General features: G+C 44.7%; 1 protein-coding gene across 2 annotated transcripts in view; it reads left to right on the top strand.

Annotated features, from left to right (window-relative positions):
* SYN3 (synapsin III) overlaps positions 1 to 20,688 on the top strand; it is a 176,707-nt gene that overhangs the window by 7,727 nt on the left and 148,292 nt on the right. For both annotated transcript variants that reach the window (XM_075051079.1, XM_075051078.1), the window contains exons 2-3: positions 4,992 to 5,049; positions 16,155 to 16,246. In XM_075051079.1, coding sequence (XP_074907180.1) covers positions 4,992 to 5,049; positions 16,155 to 16,246 — 150 coding nt within the window. The remainder of the gene's footprint in view (positions 1 to 4,991; positions 5,050 to 16,154; positions 16,247 to 20,688) is intronic.

The following is a 20,688-nucleotide window of genomic DNA, read 5'->3' on the forward strand; positions in this document are numbered from 1 at the left end:
GGGATTTGGGCTCAGGCTTACTTGTTTGTCTGAAGGATGGCTTCCCAGTTACTCCAAGACATACTACCAGCGATTGCAATTACGTTTGCTACATCAGCTCCCCTGAGGTTTCTCACAGGAAGATTTGAGCTATATTTCTTTTATCTCTATCTATCCTAGAAAATTGCTTCATACAGGAGCCATTTTACAGGATACCCTGAAGAAGTCCTCTGAATTTAATACAAAATACCAGCCTGTCTTCAAAGCTCCATAATGTGTCACACTCTCTGCTTCGCCCAGCTAATGGACCTGCAGGAACAGCTTTAAGCTTTGAATCACTGCCCTCCACCAGGCCATCACGATCACTTCAAATCTCTTGTCCCTCCTGGCTACTCCCTTCACGATGCTTTTCTTACATGGGCTGCTGTCTAGTAGCACTGTACCTGGTGAAGAGCTCCTTGGGCACTTTCTCTCACTGATGCTTAATACCTGGGCATCTTTTCCTATTCCTCACCTGGGCAGAGCATTTTCCAGCCTGGCAGAAGCTGTGCAGTCCCCTGCTGCATCCCTGATGTCTCTGTTTCCCACAGGTCCAGAGGAAAACATTGAAGCGGTCCTCTTAAGCAGCTTGGATAAGCTTCTTTGCACCGAGAGAAAAAAAGCAGAAGGAAGAGAGAAGAAATAACTCCAGGAGAGACAGTACAAGCTCTGCACAAATAGATTCTCCTGTGCTCCTGTGCTGAGCACACGTATTGGCTGATGGGTTGAGCACTCATTGGACCTACTTTTGTTGTAAAGCAGAAAGGGAACAAGGCAGATGTAACTGGTTATTTTAGCATACAGACAGAAATTGCAAGATGATCTGTGCTCTCCTTACAGAAGCAGCTTGTGAGTTTTGGCCCTTCGCTGCCAATTCTGGAAGCTCCCGTTTTATGTGTGGGAGTTGCTTCTCTTGCGCCGTGTTTCCCCACGGCACAGGAGCAGCACAGCAGTGCAGGCTGACCCCAGGTCCCATACCGGTAGCCCACTGGCCCCAGCTCCCGTACTGGTAGCCCACTGGCCCAGCTCTACCTCCCCTGGGCTTGGTGGCACACAAGGCTTCGACGGGGGAACTTCATGGCCCATGAGGACTGAACCCCTGCATTTGCAGACTACAGGCATTAGTACGAAGGTGCAGGGGAGCACCGATTCAGGCAGCCCTTGCATATGTGCAATACAAGCTGTCCCAGGATTCGAGCGTCTTACAGGTGTGTTTGTGGTCTTGGATCAGTGCTGGTATCCCTTGCTTACAGAGATGTTTGCAGACACCTAAGGGTGCTAATGTTATACATGGACTTTCTGTGAATTAGCTCGTATGTAGGTAATTGGAGGTGAATTGATAATTTATTTTTCCCTGCTGCTATTAAGGATACACTCCGTATCTGACAGAAATTTGTGTATATGCTTCCTCCAGCCACGGTCACTGAGGCAGGCTGGGACTGTTTCATGGCAGCTCTGGAAAATAAGCTTTTATTCTTTCCAAATTACTTCATAAGAAGAGGTATCAGGTTTCTTGTGGCCCTGTAATCATGTCAGGACTGAGGCGGAAAGCAGAAGTTATGTTTGCCTGATGCCCTTACACCCAGAAAATATGTCCTTTTCCAGAGCATGCGGCTTCTTCATCACAAAGAGGGAGCACCTCAAGGCAAACTTTCTCCCTGGAAGCCAGGGCAGACATTTGGCTGTTTATTATGGTGCTTTCTCCCTCCCAGCCAGTGCTGCTACATTTAAATGCATTGCCTAGCGCTGTAAATCCCACCCAGGAACTGCTCTTGAGCATGGCCCTGCCGTTTTCTTCAGTCAAAACATGTTTACATGCTCATTTACTGAGATCACAGCAACCTCACCACCCCATCTGCACCCTGCCTAGCCAAATTATAACGCTGTGTTCTGGCGGGTTGAACATCTGACGTGCTTTAAAATAAAGGGATAGCCAACTGAGCAGTGGTCAGTGCTGCAGGCTGCCCGGGACAGGAGGGGGGTTCTGTGGCCAGTGCTTTGCCCAGTGTCCCAAGCTGGCGGATGCCAGACAGCCCCCTCCCGGGGCGATGAGCCGCTCTTCCCATCGCTGATGCGCTGGAGGTGCGTGGGGACACTTCTGAGGCTCCCAGAAAGGGTTTTGACTGGTCTTCTGGGTGCTGCTCCCCAGCCACCCTACAAACTGCTTAGATAACCCTGCAGCGTGTCATTTCCTAAGCGGAGATCTGGAAGAGCCTTGCTCAGGTGGTTTTGGGGCAGAGAACATCCACAAATGTCTTGCACGGTCTCGCCTGCCAGAAACATCGATCTGTCTTTCTCCTGCATCCCCACCAGAGCAGCGCGGTCTTCCTTTCCTCCGTCTCACATCCGCTGGAGGGACCAGAAGCCATTTAATACGTTGTGCAGTACTGACCAAAAGACTCTTCCCTCTTGCAATGGAGGCATCGTGATGTTTCCACAGCATCAGCAATGATTCCAGCTTGCTTGAAGTTTCAGGGGTTCCGGGGTGAGGCTAAAGCCATTTTTCATCTCAACGTGATAGCTTCTACTGCCCAGGGGCTCCAAAACCCCAGGAGCAAATTGAAAACATCACTCCATCCATTTCAGAGACGTTTCAGTAAGAAGTGTTTCATTCTTACCCTGGGCTGTGTCAAAATGATGGGCTGACCAAAATATTTGGCTGCAAATTGCTTAGCACCTGTAGTCTTCAGAGCCACTCGGAGCAGGTTAACCCTCCTGGGGGACTGCCTTTGAAAGAAAGTGATAGATTGTGCTGTTAAAAGAAAATTATCTGAGGCACAGGATGAGACCTGTGTGGAAAGAGGGCTAAGAAGGAGACGTCAGGCAGTGTCTAAGTTGAGGTCCCTTGCTCTGCTCCAATGAGTCCTGATGCTGCCTGTGCCCTCTGTGTGACCATCCATGAGCAGAGCCAGTACCGGAGAGATGGGAGAGAGGAATTTTTAAGCGTGTGAAGGCTAATTTCCTGGACTAGGCAGTGGAAGCCTCTTTGCTCCATCTGTACCGAGCTGAAGACTGTGGTTAATCACACTTCATTACGAGCTGAAGCAAAGCAGCACCAAGGAGTTTGCAACCAGCTGGTCGGCAAAGAGGAGAGGCCATAGAGGGAGGAAGTGTGTTTCATAAATGTGGGTAAGGAGTATACATTATGAGTGTGCTGGGAATAAAAACAAGCTTGTACCAGTAAATAGCGGGCCTCAAATTTCAGACCAGTTCCTGTGGGCCCACTTAAAGCTTATTCCAGTTTTTGAGAAGTCACTGGTTCCAGCAATATCCCCAATGTTTAGGAGAGAGGAATGTTGCCAAACCCTCTAGAGCCGTGCCTCCAGAAATATGATGGAATTATTAAGTGCATTTTGCGTTCCTGTTTATTGTTAGAGGCATGATGTCTCAGCTTGTCTGCTGAGCTGCTTTTTTGAATGCAACTCTCGTAAATTCAAAAAAGAGGGGGAAAATGGCCAGAGCTCTTCTTTTTATACTGGACAGGGGTTGTTCAAGCCCCTTGGTCTTGGTCACACCTGACTGCTACACTGTCCCTCACTGACATCTATGCAGAAGTCTTATTAGCACCATGCTGATGGATGGGCTGTCTGGGAAGGGAAACATGATACAGCCTTCAGATACCCTCGTTAGAATGAAGGAGAAAACTTTTGACTTTTTTAATGTCTTTTTCTAATAAAATGAAAACTTTTGATTTGGTTTTGAGCCAGATCGACAAAACAAAACAACTTTTTTATTTACTTTTCACATTTCTGGGGGGAGGGGAGCATTCAGCTGAAAACTGGTGTGTTTCAGCCATGGGGAAAATTGCCTTCCTACTGTCTCTCCTTTTTTATTGGAACAAATAGACACATAGTAAAAATGTGAGCCAGCTTCTTTTTTTTGCTAATACTATAAAATAGGTAGCAAAGACGGCTTCCCCTCATTTTCCTTTACTTCTTTATTCTGTCCTCTCTTTGCCAATTGGAAACAGAATGCAGAGAGTCACTTTGTCTCTGGAAACAGCTCTTGCAGGGCTTAACTGTGTTTTCAATGCTTTCCAAATAGAAGAACTTTTTGGAACCTATATGGTCTTCCTGAAGTTTTAGGGGGGAGGTCTGAGAAAATAAATTCATATTTTCTTCTGTCAAGCTTGTTTGGCAAGGGGAAGAATTGGGGAGAAATATTCACAGGAGAAATTATATTTGCAATTTCCCTGTTGACTTATCAATATAAGGGGCATTATACAGAAATATGAATAAAAGAGCTAAAACTGCCCGCCCTTGTCCTATGTTTTCTGCTCCAACACTACTGTCAGCCTTCTCCTCTCCTGAACAACCAATCCTTCTGGAAGTCCTCTGCTGTCTGCGTAGCGTAGGCAACTAGGAGCAGTGGTGGTGGAAGGTGTACGTCCTTCTCATGACACTGTTCAACTCCAAAGCAAGTACAGTTTCTCAGTTCAAGAGAAGAGATCCTTCATTAGTGACGCTGTAGATGCAGATACTGTTTCTCTAAATCAATAGCAGAAAGACAAGCAATTGAAAAGCAGCTCTGTAGCAAAGAGAGCAAGAGAATAGGCTTCACAAGTACTTCAGCTGTGATGATAAAGATCCCTGCCCAACATCAAAAGAAGTTTCTGATGCCGTGCCATATGTTGCTCTCCTTCTTTTACAGAATAAAGATTGAGTATTAAACAAGATATAGCAAGGAATCATCGATTAGAATTGTTGCTCTGGAAAACATTAGGAGAGCATTTGGTTTTCAGTTTGAAAATAAAATGAAAAAGTCACAAGCCTTGAAGGAACTTTCCAATGTGGTTTTCATCTGGCTTGGCAGGTTTCTCCTGGAGAACAGAAAGCTGACAGAAGATAGGAATTAGGAAAACATGCTGTGACCCGGATAGAAATTCTTCAGCAAAAAGGGAAATGCAGAAGCAGTATGTAACGAAAGCCAAAAATCTTCTTTAACCATGTTTGTCTCTCTCATTTCTTCTGCAGGGCCAAATATTTCCAGGGGAAGAAGGTGAATGGAGAATTTGATATCCGAGTGGAACAGGTCAGTGACAACTGAATTTGGCTCTAAGAAATGTGTGTAGACAGTGCTGAGGACTTAATGACAGATAATTTGTGGATATTTCTTCTCTTGAAGAAAGAAACTAATGAGGAGTTTTAAGACATGCCCATTTTATAGAATTGTGGAAGCTATAAATGAAAATATCTTATTGGGCCATCTCTTTGTCCTCCCTACCTTTGCAGAATCAGTCGCTATTTCACCTTAAAATTAAGTTTTCTGTTCTGGTGATGGGAATATAATTTCTTCCATTTGAAGACTACCTCACAGCTCTGTATATGCCTGAAAAGGTGCAAAGCCAGTATGCCACAGTACATGTTGGTCATGTCACGTTCCACATCCAAGCTATACAAGTCTTCTGACTTAGCCTGATTTAAGCCTAAAACCTTTGGTTTAAGTATGCAAAATAACTATATATGGCAAAATTCTTTTATCTGTTGAAAGCCCATAGGAACAGTGAGGAGGTTCATGGCCTGTTTTCTGATGTGCTCTGCAGGGCATTGGACAAATTCTGTTTCTCTGTTAGCCTTAGCACCAGCCATTCATTTCAGTTGAAAACTCTTCACGTTGGGGTCTGTCCCCTCCTCTCCATGTTGGTGCAGTGTCTGCCAAAATGAAGTCCCAGTATTGACTGAGACTTTGGATGCAGTTGTCAAAGTAGAAATGATTATTAATAACCATCTGCAGGCGCCTAACTTGAAAGCAGGCATAAGAAGAGAGAGATGTAGAGAGGAGCTGGTGATCCTGAAGGAATCACGTGCTTGTTTTGTACTCATTAGGGCTATAAAACTGCTTAGATAAAGAAAGCTGGTGAATGTTGCTTGAATGACCTGATACTTCTTTATAAAGCTGTTGATTCTGCATTGTGTGTGTGTATAGAATCATTAATGCAGTAGTTTTGAAGACTTTCTCAGGACCCATTGCCCTTGATAAGGTGTTCTTTCTCTTTTCAAAGGGGTGCTGTTCAGTTGCCTAGGACTATACCTGAGCACGCATGTTCTAACCAAAGGCTGTGTCTGGGACAGAAAATTTAGCAAGTCATTTTTTTGCAACTATGATGCTATGAACACTTCATTTTCCTCTTTTTATTGATATCACGCTTGTCAGTATTGGGTATTAACAAGAACAATTCTCTCTTGCACTTCCTTATCAAAGTCTTTATTTTGCTGGCTGCTTCAGTAAATGTCCTAAAAGAGAATGGTGGGGGGGAATCACACTTCTCACATAGAAGCATGGAATCAAATAATAATTCATAGTTGCCCTTCAAACCTCTGATCCAACCCGCTCTGCCGCTCAAAGCAGGGTCAGCTTCAAAGCTAGACCTGATACTCTTCAAAATTACCTGTTAAGTCTTTCCTAAACCTCCAGCCTCTGCCTTTCCCCTCATAGTCCTTCTCCTCAAATGTTATTGCACTTGAGGTCCTTATAAAGGAACTCTCTTCAAATGGTTGCTGAGCGCAATCCAGGAACGTAAACTGTTGTGGAACAGTTCCCCTGAGGCTGAACACAGACCCTCTCAACCTGAAAAATGAATGTTCTTCCACCGTCTCCTTATGGAAAAAAAAAAAAAAAAGTAGGGAATATCTGTGTTTACCAGCCTGGTCCACACCTTTCTCTTTGAGTTCCCAGCTCACCAATCTCCACTACTATAACTGTTCTGTGAACAGCACACAGACTATGCCAAGACTGTGCCGTGGTTCACAAGCCCTAACCTGGCTGTTCAGTTCTGAATAAATTCTGCATCAGATCAAGGTTTGACTCTCGGGCACCTCTTGAGCCACTTGGTCTGCTCAGTAAGTTCATTTAGGTTTTCATTTTTCCATTTTATCCTGCTTCAGATAACCACACATTATTGACTCAGCCAGAAATACAGTTTGCCTTAGGAAATTTTTTTATATTTTATAGGAAAAAACACTTTTGATCTGAAAAGCTAAATAACAAAAAAGTTTGAATGGCAGAAAGCAGTGAAAGGAAATATCCAAATGCTAAATACTCTTGAAAAACCACATTGGGAAAAAACAGCTGCCCTATTTTTTCTGACCCTCCTAATTTTTTTGCCATTCTTTCAGGATGCTCTGTAGTTGGTTTAAACTGAAGGAAGAGTTTGCCTTGTTGCTCTTTCTCTTCCTCTTTCATCTCCATCTCTAGCACATCTTAATTCTTTCTTAGCAAGCCATTTCTGCAATCTTGGGGGGGAAGCAGAACAGGATAGTAGGTAATTTATTTTTTTTTTTTGAAGTCATGACATCACTTATTTGTAATGGAGCAGGAGTGCTGAAAGCAGCGCTGTCTCTCCCTCTCTCAGCAGTGGGAAGTCAGTTATCTAATCTGGTTATACACCCCTACCAGCTCTCCGAGCTGCCTCTCCCCCTTGGCTGTCATCCGAGGAATGCAAGACGTATGTGATCATGCTGTCTCGCTCCGACTAACCCCCACCCAGCACTGTGGAAGGCACTGGCTGATTTCAGCCGAATTGGAGAAACAGGCAGAAGTTTCAAGACACTAAGTTTCTACAAGAGGTGAATTCGGTTCGTATTAGACACTGGATAATCCGCAGGGAAGAGACTGTTAAATGCCACCCTGCTGCTCAGGGTGCTGCTTCTGTAAGTCTCAGCTTGTACGAAAATAGGTTTCCTGGAGTCTTGAAGAAGGTTTTCTGGTACTTTAGCACCAAAATGAATGGCGTGACTTTGATACCGACCCCAGGCCGTTGTTCTTCAGCTAAGTCCATTACCACTAGCATAAGACAAGTGACGCTGTGGGCACCGGCGGGTGCCAGTGAATAGGGGCAAGAGTTGTCAGGACCCAGCGGTGGGTACAGCCTCTCCAGGCTCTGCTGCCTCCTGTCATTCACTAAAACAAACGTGAGGCCTGACTCTGTGTCCACCTTCTAATCTTCAGCGTAACACCCAAAACATGTTTCAATGTGCTTTAGAGGCTGTGGGATTTATTATTGCCCACCCTGGACCGAAACCCAGGCATGCAACCCCATTGGGGGCTGCAGGGGGAGAGGTGCGGGGCTGAGTGAGGGCTGGGGCAGTGGGAAGCAAGGGCAAGTGCTCTCCTGAATCACGGCCCCTTTTTCTTTGGAGGCAGTTTGGGTTACATTTTTATTATTTGGATATTTTTTCCGCTACAGGTCCTTCTGTAGCAATGATAGTCATTCATAAGACTGAATGAAACACTGACCAAAAAGTGAAAATCTATTTGACCTGTTCTCATTAAACCCTGATGATTTAAGTTTTAGTCAGTGTGGGTAAACCCCTAAGCTTTAAGGAGCAGCTGAGTCTAAAAATACTGTTGCTATTTTATGCTAAAAGTAAGGTTCTTAGATTTTGATCCATGTTACTGCTTTTACTTGCCTTGTGATTTCTAGCTTTGAGAACTGCAGTGTATGTATCTCCAGTTCTTTTCTTTAGAAATACATATACTAGATGAATTCTTTTAGAATGAAAGGTGTAAGTTTGATTAAATGGCTCTAAGGCTAAGTTGAACTTAAAGAAGAATCTTAAAGTGCCACAGGACTTCACCACATTGCTTTTAGTCTCTCCCGAAAATAATTTTGCTTTTATCTTCACAGTCCTTCACTGGCCAGAGGACAGGAGGCGTTAGGAAACACAGTATATTCAGGAAAAGGAGGAATTCCACCATAGACCTTATGCTCTGTCAAACATTTCCCATCACTAGAGGCAACTGGTAGTAATTCACCACCTCCTTCCCCACCCTCTCTGCCCTGTCCCAGAGAAAACTAAGCCTTGCATGCTCTAAGGATTTCATATGACTCCGGGGTTTCCCATATGGATGATAAGACACCCTGGGTGGGGGTCTCCTTGGGCATTAGGCATGCCACATGCACAAGGGGGATGCCACATGCACAAGGGGGATGTCGCGTGGCCGTGCATCCCCAGCACACCCGGGTACGAGCAGAAGAGGGCAAGAGAGCTGGGGCTGAGACCCGGACAGCCATAGACCCATCGGACAGACCATGATACTGTGGCCAGTAGCCAGATAAGTGGGACACTTGCCACCTCTCTGGGAGAGAGATGGCCCCAAAGCAGAAGATGTGCAGAGCAGGGTCACTGCGATGACCATGGAGACCTGACTTATGAGAGGAGGCTGAAAGAGTTGAGTTTGTTTCTGCTGCCAAAACAGAGGCTAAAGGAGACATGGCTGCTTTTAATAAATGCACTGGTTTAAGAAAGGGTTTTGTGACGTGGTGCCTGCAGCAACGAGGGGTTAGACCCTATCGTTCTGGTGGGTTTTCCAAGTCCTGTGCCCTGCATTGACCAGCGAGAGCCCAGGAGGGAGAGAGGAGAGCACAGATCTAGCAGGCAAGGGCAAGCAGCACTTCTCAGAGAGGGTCGGCCACCTTCGGGGTACCTTTCCGTCAGATATTTCCCAAAGGCATTTCAGTATATTCAGAGACATCTTTCCTGGCATTGGCTAATTGATGGTGGAGGGGGGTGAAAAGGGTAAAAGGGCCAAAAGGTTCATCTAAATTTTTATTCCTGTTGTTTGTCCACCCGTCTCCTTCCCACCATTTCCTGCTGTGACGAGGTGGGTCCGTCTGTCCGTCTGACACGCATTCTTCTTGCATAGCTCATTCACTTGTTCCCACTGCCTGGTTTATTTTCAGGGAATGATTATTCAGTGAACTCCTATGTACACGCTTCTGGAAAAGTCTTGTGGTATAGATTATGACTCCATTGGCAGCATTGTCAGGAAAAAAGTTGTACTTGGCGCTCACAGAAGATAATTGTAATACAAATCATGAATTGCAGCTCCATTGTACTTCCCGTCCTAAAGAGGTGTTTTCATGTGTGGCATAAAGTGATCCTTTCAAAAGGTAGAGTCTGATAGGCCCATGTGTGATGAGAGGAAAATCAGCCTCTCATCAAATAACTGTATAATTTTTATTCATTGTATGTTTAGGGGTTTTTTTTTCCCAACTGAAAGCCAGAAAGCAGTTCAAGAACAGCAAAAGCAGTTCTCATAGCTTTGCCACATACAAGCATTCGGAAACCATGAATAAAGGGACCTGGAAAAATAGCAAGAATGACTCAAAAATCATGAATTTCTTAAAAAAATAGTATCTTCTTTTTTTTATTTATTTCCATTGGCTTTTGGAGGCTTACAGAGTTCATGATTTTGAGCTATTTCCTGGGATCAAAAGGTCTAGAAATGTGCTTTTGCTAGATCTCCAATTTTGGGGCAGTCACGCAACTTCTGAAAAGAAAATTCAAGAGACAATTCCAAATGCCATCAGAGCTGATGCACTGAAAGGCGCTCGCACAGGTCAAGGCATGTGGACCTTCAGCATCAGCACTGTCTGTAGCCTACGACCATGCATCCTAGCTTCAGGACTTGCGAAGAACACTTGTGGAAGCTCCCCTTGGAGCCGCACACCAGGATTCCATCCCCCCGAGGGAGGGAATTCCCTCTCCATCCTTTTCTCCCAGAGAGCAATCCCAGTACTGGGGGCAGGTGGGAAGCAGGATACCTCTCTGAAGGAAAATGTCCCAGGAAAGAGACATGGGGAATCACGGTGTGTAATCTCTAATTCTGCATGCATGTGCACACCAAGCACGCACAGCCCCAGCCCTCCCCTTCTTCACATCCATACGGTCTGTTCACCCTCCTGCTTGTGCAGGATTTAGGGATTGCTTACTTCCCCCCCCCTGAAATGCTTGTAATGGTTGTAGTGAAATATGCTGGTAGAGGAATGCAGTCTGGTGTCTGCCAAAGTCTTTCTTTCCTTGTACATATTGGAAGATCTACCAAAAGCTAAAGCATAAAATCCACGGAGGAATGTATGCGATTTGATTAGACAGCAGTAATTCCTCATCCCGAGTGCCTAAGCCATGACACGGACCGGCCTGTTATTCTGACTGCATTTTGTGTCACAGGGCAGGGGGAGAAAAAGAGATGTGTACTGATAATTGGCGAGGAGTTTCAGGAGCAAGAGTGGGAGAGTGGAGAGCCTTGGCCAGAGCACCATCGGTGGGTAAGGGAGAGCCAAAGGAGACGTGGATCCCGATGGGGGTACTCTGCTTTGCCTTACGGGAAGCTGCGTACTGCGGCAGTAGCTCAGTGCTGTGATTTATGTGATGGAATAACCCCCCAAAAAGCCAGCATATGTGTTACAGCGTACGGTGTGTCACACTGAGGAAAGTGTAAATGTTCACTGGCAGGGCTAAAACCCCCTCTGCTATTTTTGTGTGTGTGCAGTATATATGCAAATGGGGGTATATATGCAAATATTCACACGGAAGTCTAGTATAACATTGTGTCTCCCTTTTGTGTCTCCTAATAACCAACCTGAGTAGCTTTTAGTCAGATTATGTACAGATGAGGGCTTAGGAAGTTCAGTAGCTCAAAAAACCCCAATGTGCTTGTTGCTGTATGGACACACTAAGCCTGCTTGCTTTAAAAAAAAAATAATAAATCAGCCACCATGCCCCCAAAACACAAATCCAGAAACCTGTCCTGCACCCCTATTCCTGCATTCCTGTGCCACAATGAAGATGAACTCACCCTCAGTATTTGCTCAAGGAGCAAACTGGGATGCTTTCCTGGGGTTCTCCATTGACATGGAAGGAGAAGTTTAATAAGGACATCTGCCAGATACCAAACTTATCTCAGGATGGTTGAGGCTGGAAGGCACATGTGGATATCTCACAGTCCAATCTCCTGCTCTGAGCAAGGTCACCTAGAGCAGGCTGCCCAAGACCTGGCCAATAAAGGTTTTAGTGTCTCCAGGGATGGAGACTCCACAACCTCTCTGGGCAACCTGTTCCAGTGTTTGACTATCATTGCAATAAAAAGGGAGTTTTCTTGTGTTTATATGGAATTTTGTGTATTTCACTTTGTGCCCATTGCCCCTTGTCCTTTTGCTGGGCACCACTGAGAAGAGTATGGGTCCATCTTCTTTACTACCTCCCATCAGGTTTTTACAGACATTGACAAATCTCCCCCTTACGCATCAATCATCAATCACAGATGCACAAGACGGGGAACTGAAGACAAGTCAGTAGCCTAGACAAAGCAAGGCAAGGATTACAGTGGTTCTTAGCCAGAATATGAGTCATGTTGCTGTACACGTGACAAATCCATGCTAGAACATACGGACAGCAGTATTACATGTAAGGCGAGTGGACTTCCTTACATCTTACTCAACAGTGGTCACATCTCTGCTGGAGGATCATGGTGAGTTTGGGCCATTACAACCCAAAGACGTTGAGGACCAGTCAGAGACGATCCCAGTGACAGCAACAGCACTGATCACTGTGCTGAAAAACATCACCTACAAGGAAATCTTACAAGAATGGGGTTGGTTTTGTCTAGGGAAAAAAAGGAAGAAGGAAGGGTAAGTCTTCAAACAGTAGGTCCTCAGGTTCTGCAGGAGGAAGTAATAGACAAAAAAATTACAGTCTTAAGAAGGAAGGGGAGAGATTTAGGCTGGAAAATAGGAAAACTTTCCAAGCTTGTTAAGGAGCAGATTGCCTGAGGAGGTTCCTCATCTGTGGAAGATACAAGAAGGTTATGTAGTATCTGCACACAACAGCAGAGGTAGAGCTGATCCTGCCTTAGGAAAGAGAGACAGACTATGTGATGTCTTGAAGTCCTTCCAACGCAACTTTCTGTTATTCTATGAGAAATGCTTAAAATCCACCTTGAACATGTGCCTCCCATAAATCGTTAATAGGTATGGCTACCAAGCCAGGCATTTCTATTATTGCATGATTTAAAATGACAACATCCTCCTTGTTTCATTATCAGCAAACAGAAACTCTAAAATAGCTCACCAAAAAGATCCTCTGGCACCTAGAGAACACTGATGGGAGAAACTGAGAGTAGCTTAAGGTTTAGTCCAAATGATACGGAAAGATTTCTGAATCCGAATACCTGAAATAGACATTTTTAACAGAACTATCCTCAAAATATCTGTGGCATCCTCCCAGGTCTGGGCCTCACAGATGCACAAAATATTTCTACTCCCAGCCTGCATTACGTTATTCTTCAAGACAGATTGTGTCACGTTTGTCACACGTGGTTCACTTTTGCCCTGAGTGTTTTTGCAGCCACTGGCACCATTGCAAAGCAAGAATAAACCACCAGGCTAATGTAATGCTGCCTTCTATTCGATGAGTCCTAATGCAAATGACTCTGCAAGGCCATGGGGAGCTGGGCTCTCCTGTTTTATGCATAGTTACCTGTCACTCTATCTGCTTGGGCTGCTTTCAAAGACCTCTTTGTCTGCAAGGTAAACTCAGGCTGGAGATGATCTCAGACTTGAAAGCCCAGCCAAGGGAAGTCATCAGGCTACAAAACCCACAAAGTTAAAAATACAGGGAGCACTGGAAAATCAACAGGAAACAATTTCTGCTGACTGAAGTTTTCAGCCTTCTTCCAAAAGCCGGCTAGCAGCGGCCTGTCGGATGGGACAAAGCAGCTACATGAAAGCAGCAACGGTCCTTAACTTACTCCGTTAAAGCAGGAGCGAATGCCAGGAAAAGATTAGGATTGTCCCTCAGCTGGGATTGTGTATCTGGATGTTTTGGGGGCGAGGTAGCCGAGTCCCCCAGGCCCTCTCTCCATTCCTCCCTCCTTGCCAGGATGCCCCGGACAATGGTTGCCAAAGGGGATTTCTCCTTTTCTTCTGGCTCTTGACATTAGCAGGCCTGAAATTGGTCCTGGCAGTTTGGTATGAAATACTTACCAGCTCAGGGGATTCCCAGGCCTGTTGGGACGTCAGGTGCCTGAGCACAGCTTTGTTTGGTCTGACGGCCTCGGGGCAACGCCTGTCAGACCGACTTACTTGGATTGTAAGTGCCAGCCGTCAAACGAAGACTGCCCATTTTCACCCCCAGCAAAGCAAAGTATTAAGTTCTTTAATACAAAACCGTTATGGAAAAAATTATGGAAGAAAAGCATTAAAAAACATGAAAACACAGACCTAAAACTTCCCTCTTTTGCTCTGGTGTTCACATCAGATGACGCATCCCTCAGCTGCAGAAGCTGAAGGTCCAGCTCAGTAACTCTCTGCTTTCAGAGTGGGACATCTCCGAGGCATGTGCAGACACGGAGATGGGAAAACCATCCTTTCATCTCTCCAGTCCATAGAGCCTCTCAAGCCCACATGCAAGCGAGGAAGCTTGCCTTGACCCACTGGGGAGCTCACTGATGGTACCCAGAGCATCTGCTCCTGCTGAATTTGTTCAAGGACTCCCCCCTCCCTACATCTGTTGAGATTTTTTAAACATATAAAATGCAGGTGCCTTTTAGAGGTACCTATTTTCTTCTCTCTGATCCAATACGATCACTGGAGAAGCGTGGCTGTGGCCAAGGCAACGCTGGAATCTCATAAGAAAAGCCCAGTCAGTCACCTGAACCACTGCCTTTCCCCTTCTGTGTGTGTGTTTGTGTTTGAAGTAGAATTTATTTCTTGGCAACAGGAATTTTTCCCCTCCTTTCATTGTAATTGGGAGTTAAAACGATGTAAGATCATGTAAGGGTGTTGCTGTGAAAAGTTTACACAGGGCCACAGACATAAAATCTCATTACATCATCAGGTCACCAGTCCACAGTCATTGCTTTAAAATTATGTGGATTTTAAAAAAAGAAAGTTGGAAGTGATTTTTTCATTTGTCGTCTGGCTTCTGAGCCTTTACAGGTGCACTCGTTCTCCATTGGCAAGTTTTTTCCGTGTGTTCAGGAGGACAAAACATGCTTTTTTTTTTCCAGTTTGTTTTTTTTCTGTATAAAAGTTGTTCCTGGCACTATCTTTTCATTCCAGCTAGTAGAAGTACCAGAAGAACAGTAAGTAGTACAAGGATCTCAATAAAATTACAAGCATTAGGAACACCATCTAAGTGCTCTTCTATTAGGTAGCCACTGGTTAGAAGATTATTTTACTGCTGCCCAGTCTCCATCACACTAAGTCTGAAAGAAATGCCTTAACAGCAAGGGGAAAAAAAAGCTGTTCAAAGGGAGAAGACTAAATTTTGTCTCAAAAAATGAAACCTCCTTATATTTATATTTTTATATTTATATTTATTTATATACCCAGGCACTAATTTAATACACGATTGTGAATCTGTACAGGTATGTTTGCATTGTTCTGGAAAGGAACAACTTGCACGGCACAATAATAGGCTGTTCTATTTTAAGGACTGCTCATTTACTCATAAAGAACAGAGTTAGGATTTGGAGCCCAAGACGAGCACTGGTCAGCTAATTCTGCCATCCTCTTCCCACTGAGAGCGGCCTGAGACCATCAAATCTCGCTGGCACTCCTGTCTGAGGGGCGGCCGAGCCAGCGGCCACGCCGGAGGATTATCACACCTCTCGCCCCGTTAATCGCTCTGATTTGTGTCTTAACCTTCACTGACACCCACTGCAGTCATAATCGCCCCCGTCCACATTCCCTTTCGCTCCCCATAGCTTAAATATTCCTTGCCAACCTTTCTGGCCTCGTAAGTCGCACCTCTTTTAAAATATAAAGTGTTTTAATAATTGAGCAGTACTGTTAATAGCCTAGCCAGCTTTGCTAAACCTTTAATAGTTACAATCTTAATAAGTAAACCGCATCAAGTGGGTTTTTCTGCTTATCACCTTCCTGCAGCATAATGAAGCTTTTTAGCTATTTAGGGAGGTTTAAATCTTTTGTATTAGGTTTAAAGCTGGCCAGTGGCACGACAGCCAACTCAGACATAATTCTAAATGGATGTTTCCAAGTGGAAACTTGGAATTTGAATTCAAATGACCTTACCTCTTTTTATTATTATTATTCTTTCCTGTATGCATTTTTCAGCTTGCTCATTCTTAATTCCTTCAGTACTTATTACTGCAATAAGCCTAATCCTGTATACTTGTACGCCCCAAGTGTGGGAGCCGTAAATACTTCTGCAGTCTCTCCAGGGCAAATCAGCTGTAACTGGATCTCCCGTTGCCTCACAGAAAAAAAAAAAAAAAAAGAAAAGAAAAAAAAAGAAAGGCACATTCCAGCTGAAGACAATTCCGCGTCTGTGTCCATGTGTTTGTGTCTCGGCTGCCCTCAAGTAACGCTCTGTCCTTTTGCTCCACTCCAGGCTGAGTTCTCCGAGCTGAACCTGGCTGCTTACGTCACGGGCGGCTGCATGGTGGACATGCAGGTCCTGAGGAACGGCACCAAGGTGGTAAGGTGAGGAGCACCGCGTTGTCTTGAAAATCGGGCTTTCTGGAGCAACGTTGGGGCAAGCAGGATGACCTCAGGGTCTGACCGATATCTGAACTAGGGCAGTGCAGTGCTGATGACTTCAAGGTTTCCTGGAAGCGGTGGAAAGACTGACCTGACTCTGGTGGTTTTGTATCAGGTCTCAGTTGCACATTACGCCGTACAGTCATTGTTTCCAGTCTAGACCCTCTGTGCAACCGCAAATGCCTCCTTTTCAGGTTCTTTTTAGCCTCAGGCCTCCCAGTAAAAGGGACAATGGATCTTCCTTTCCCTTGATTTTTCTCTCCTTGTGTCAACTAACTTTATTATAAACAGTGGCTTGCGTTCATTAGTCTACCTGCGTTAGGTCCTGATCCCTGTGGACTACCCTTGCAATAGCCACAAAGCCTTTCCATGATCCTGATCCTCGCAGCCTGGTTTCCTCCTGAAATACCACCTTTTTTGCCAGAGATTCCCAATGCTCCGGCCTTGCCCTGTGCTACATCTTGTAGGTAATACCAAATCTCTGTTTGATGGGGATTTCTGTCCCCACTAGCATTACTTCATAATTGCAGTCATTGCAGGCAGACTCCTTTCCTGAGCAATGCTTCCCCAATCGTGCACCCAATTAACTTTCCAGAAGCGTTGCTCCCTTCTTTCTGACACCAGAGTGCCTGCAATTTGGAGTTAATGTTAGATGCATTCTTACTGGTGCTATGTAAGGAGCAGTGTAAGTTGTCACATCTGTGTACGACGGTAAAATGCCTGTTTACATAGCCCTGATACCACCTTTCACCCTTTTATTCCCAAGCCTACATCTTTATGAGTTTCTGTCATTACAACTTCTAACTCTACATTTCATCTTTGATACAATAGCTTTTCTTTGTTCATGTTGAAATCTCATTGCTATTCCCAATCCATTTTTTTAGCCTCCCTACTTCTTTTTGTACAATTCTTTTGCAATTTTTGGTGTATACAGTATCTCCAAGTTTAATACTGTTCACACATTTAGTCAATGCTTTTGTCTGTTTGCTTCTAGTTTAGAAATAGACACACATAATACAGCATGCAGGGATATTTTTGAAAGGGATTATTAGAACAGCTGAAAAATGGTGATTCTGAGCATGCTGGCCTCAGTTTTATTTCTCAAGATGTAATTTCCAGTCCAAACAGTGCAAAGCAACACTTGTCACTGTCAATTAGCTATGACTGTGGTCCATCAATTCATTTCAGGACTTGACAGCTCTTAGTACATCCCCAAGTCTCCATTCATTCTTTGGTACAATTTCACGAGCCTCTGCTAAAAACTTTGAAGGTTGAGTCTGTTACATCCATTTGCTTTCTCCCGTCCCACAAACGTCTGTTTCTCAGTGAAACAAAACGTATGTCCCGTGAACCAGCCGCTGGAGCATCCATCAGACAGTGCACCGTGCTAATGCGCTCTTGTGTTCGCTTGCTCATGATGCTGGAAGGTTTCCCAAGAACCATTTCCTAGGTTGATCACATCTTCATTTTCCTCCCCGTGCCTTTCCTCCCAAAGCCGTTCATACATCTGGCAGAAAGATCTTGAGCTATTAAACTGAAACTGAAGACAAAATTTATTTCACAAGAGCGTCTGGGGCACGGTGTTCATGTTTCTGCTCGCAGTAAATACGCAGGTATCACAGCTAGCCTTTTTGCGTGGATATTTATATATGAAAATGCATGTTTTTATGAATTTTTTATGTTCAGGTTTTTTGGTTTTGTGTATGCATGTTTAAGGACACATGCATTTGTGTGCTGGGAAGTGGATTTGGCATATAGATACCTGTGTGGATACCCAATTTATGCGGCGTGTGTTGTCCATGGTTTGTCATAGTCCTTCCAAGCACAAGCCATTTGATGACAGCCTGTGCCGATGTGCCCCTGTCCTGCCCAGCTCAGCCAGTTCAAGAGCCCAGGCCTGCCAACTTCCACAGCCGCTCCTATCAATACTTTAGAATTTAGAGAAATAAAAACTCTTCTTCACTTTAGAAGGTGAATTACCGAGGGTGCTGCTCCTGAGCTGTGTGGTGGCCCCCCAGCCCACCCACATGGGTGCAGCTTCCTTCCCACCCCCTCCAAGTCCCCCCAGCCCACCCACAGCTGTGTCCTGCCCGGCCACAGAACCCCTCGGGGTGCCCGGCCACGGGGACACCTTCGACTCGCATGTGTGCACCAACCCTGCTGCTGAGGACATCTTTCTTCTATCACTTATTAGACAAAATATTCAGTCACAAGTCAGAACATTTCTAGATTCTGAGATATAATACTCATCATGGTTTTTGAATACCCAAAGTCCTTGGAGATCCCGCTGACAAGTTATAGGAAGGAAATACGACAGCATCTTGCTGGCAGGCACATTTGGGATTCCCCCTCTGCAGGAGCCCTGCCTTCCTCACACTCCTCTTCAAAGCGAAGGCAACAGAGTGTGGCAGTTTAGTCAAAAGACCGTGAAATTACTACAGACCAGTAGATTTTGAATCAATTAAATAATAAATGTTTATAACAACAGCAGTAGTGGTAGTAATAATAATAATAATAATAATAATAATAATAATAATAATAATAAAGCAACCACTGGGGTATTCTCTCCAGTTTGAAATCATGTTCACTGATAAACTATCTAACAATCTATTAGCCTATTAAATCCTGTCATTTTGCAGCAAGACTCCTTTCTTGAAACTGGGGACATCCTATTTCACGTTTAAATCAACACTCTTCTTTGCTGATCCCTTGATCCTGTCTGACACCTTGGAGTTAAGGCATTCTTTTAGACCCTGTGCCAACTGATTTGAACTGCACCAGGAAAGAATTGTGGTTCTTTTACCTGGAAGATAAATCCCCTGATAAGAAAGTATAACAGTCCTTGAAGCCCTATACTTACCACTTGCCTCAGGCAAATTTAAAAAAAAAAAAAAAGTGGAGCTTTAGAAGCATTATTGTCAATTAAAGACAGCAAGGAACTGGAAGTATACAGTCCTCCATGACTACTAGCCTGTGTATCTTGAAACAAGTAGCAACAAGTAAGTTAGCAAAGAACATAACTGAAGCCAGGCATTACTTTGCTTGCCTGATTTTTAAAACGAGTGTGGCTCACAGAATTTAGGTCTACAGTAAAAAAAATCTGGATCTCCACCTCCTCTTTTTTAGCTACTAAGTTCTGTACATCTGTAGGATGGGGTGAGGGATTTGATAGTCTCAGTGAAATGTGCTGCTGGAGAGAGAGACTATCATCTAACAAATCTAACAAACTGCATGTGGTTTTCTGTGCCAGTTCCACCATGGTATTGCAATGGCTCCATCAGCCTGGTCAACGCATTTTCTTCAGAGTTAGAAGAAAAAGAGCTGGCCATGGAGTATCTCATGCAGTCTCTGGCAAGTGCTTTCCTATTTCAGTGCCCTGTAACACATGCCCTGATCGAGGACCATGCAGGAGGATGAGCTGGGCACCAGGACCAGCACCGGGCTCAGCCAGGGCTGGCGGGAGGAATCTCCCACACTTTGGTCCTTGTCACCCCAGCACTTCTTTGGGTCAAATTGGCACCAGAGCTTCCCCAGTGAAAAGTTAAATACGGGAAGCAGGAGGTGGCACTTATTCATCCCAAAGGATCCCTCTCCAACTTAGCCATAGCAACCCCTTCAACAGAGAAATGGAATAATTTCTGGGTGCGATGGCTGGCCTACTAAGCAGTGTGAAAAAACAAGCGTGGGCTGATGCCCGCTTTTAAAACACTTGGGTGGATTCTTCATCCTCCTTCCAGTGCACGTACAACGTCCTTTTGCACAGGTCTACACACACACAGAGACTGAGTGCACTGTCTGGACCTTAGAAAGCTCTACTGGGATTAGATGTAAGGAATGGGATTTTCATTTTCACTCGTCTTCATTTCTCTGAAGGGCCCTTCATACCAATGTTTCCACAGTGCAAAGAGGCCGTCAGCGCTGGCACTGCACCCACTCTGAGGTGCATTTATGCTTTCAGGATATTATAAAAGTGTCTTAGAGTAAATGAGAATTGGGGCTGTCTCTGCTTCTGACAACACTTAGACTCCCAAACTATGATCTCAGCCTCTGCATTAGATTAAATGCAGTCCTGTGTTTGCCTTTTGGGCTTTACAAGCCTTCAGCTATTAATTCCAGTAGATGTGGGAATAAGACGGGGATATGTTGAAAATCTGGACAGCTTTCTTACATGGGGAATACTAATGTCTTTGGGAGCATTTCAGACTTTTAAGGATATAAATTAATCATGCACCAGACTGCTCTCATCTCCTGTCTCCCTGTGGAGCTGGCTCTTTTGCCATTGGGGCTGATCATCCAGGGGAGAATGCGCATTTTTTTGTGTCTGCATGGGACCTACCACAGTGGTGGCCATACCACTTACAGTGTGGTATGCAGACCCGCTGTAA

The sequence above is a fragment of the Buteo buteo genome, chromosome 19, assembly GCF_964188355.1.
Source record: "Buteo buteo chromosome 19, bButBut1.hap1.1, whole genome shotgun sequence".
NCBI lineage: Eukaryota > Metazoa > Chordata > Aves > Accipitriformes > Accipitridae > Buteo > Buteo buteo.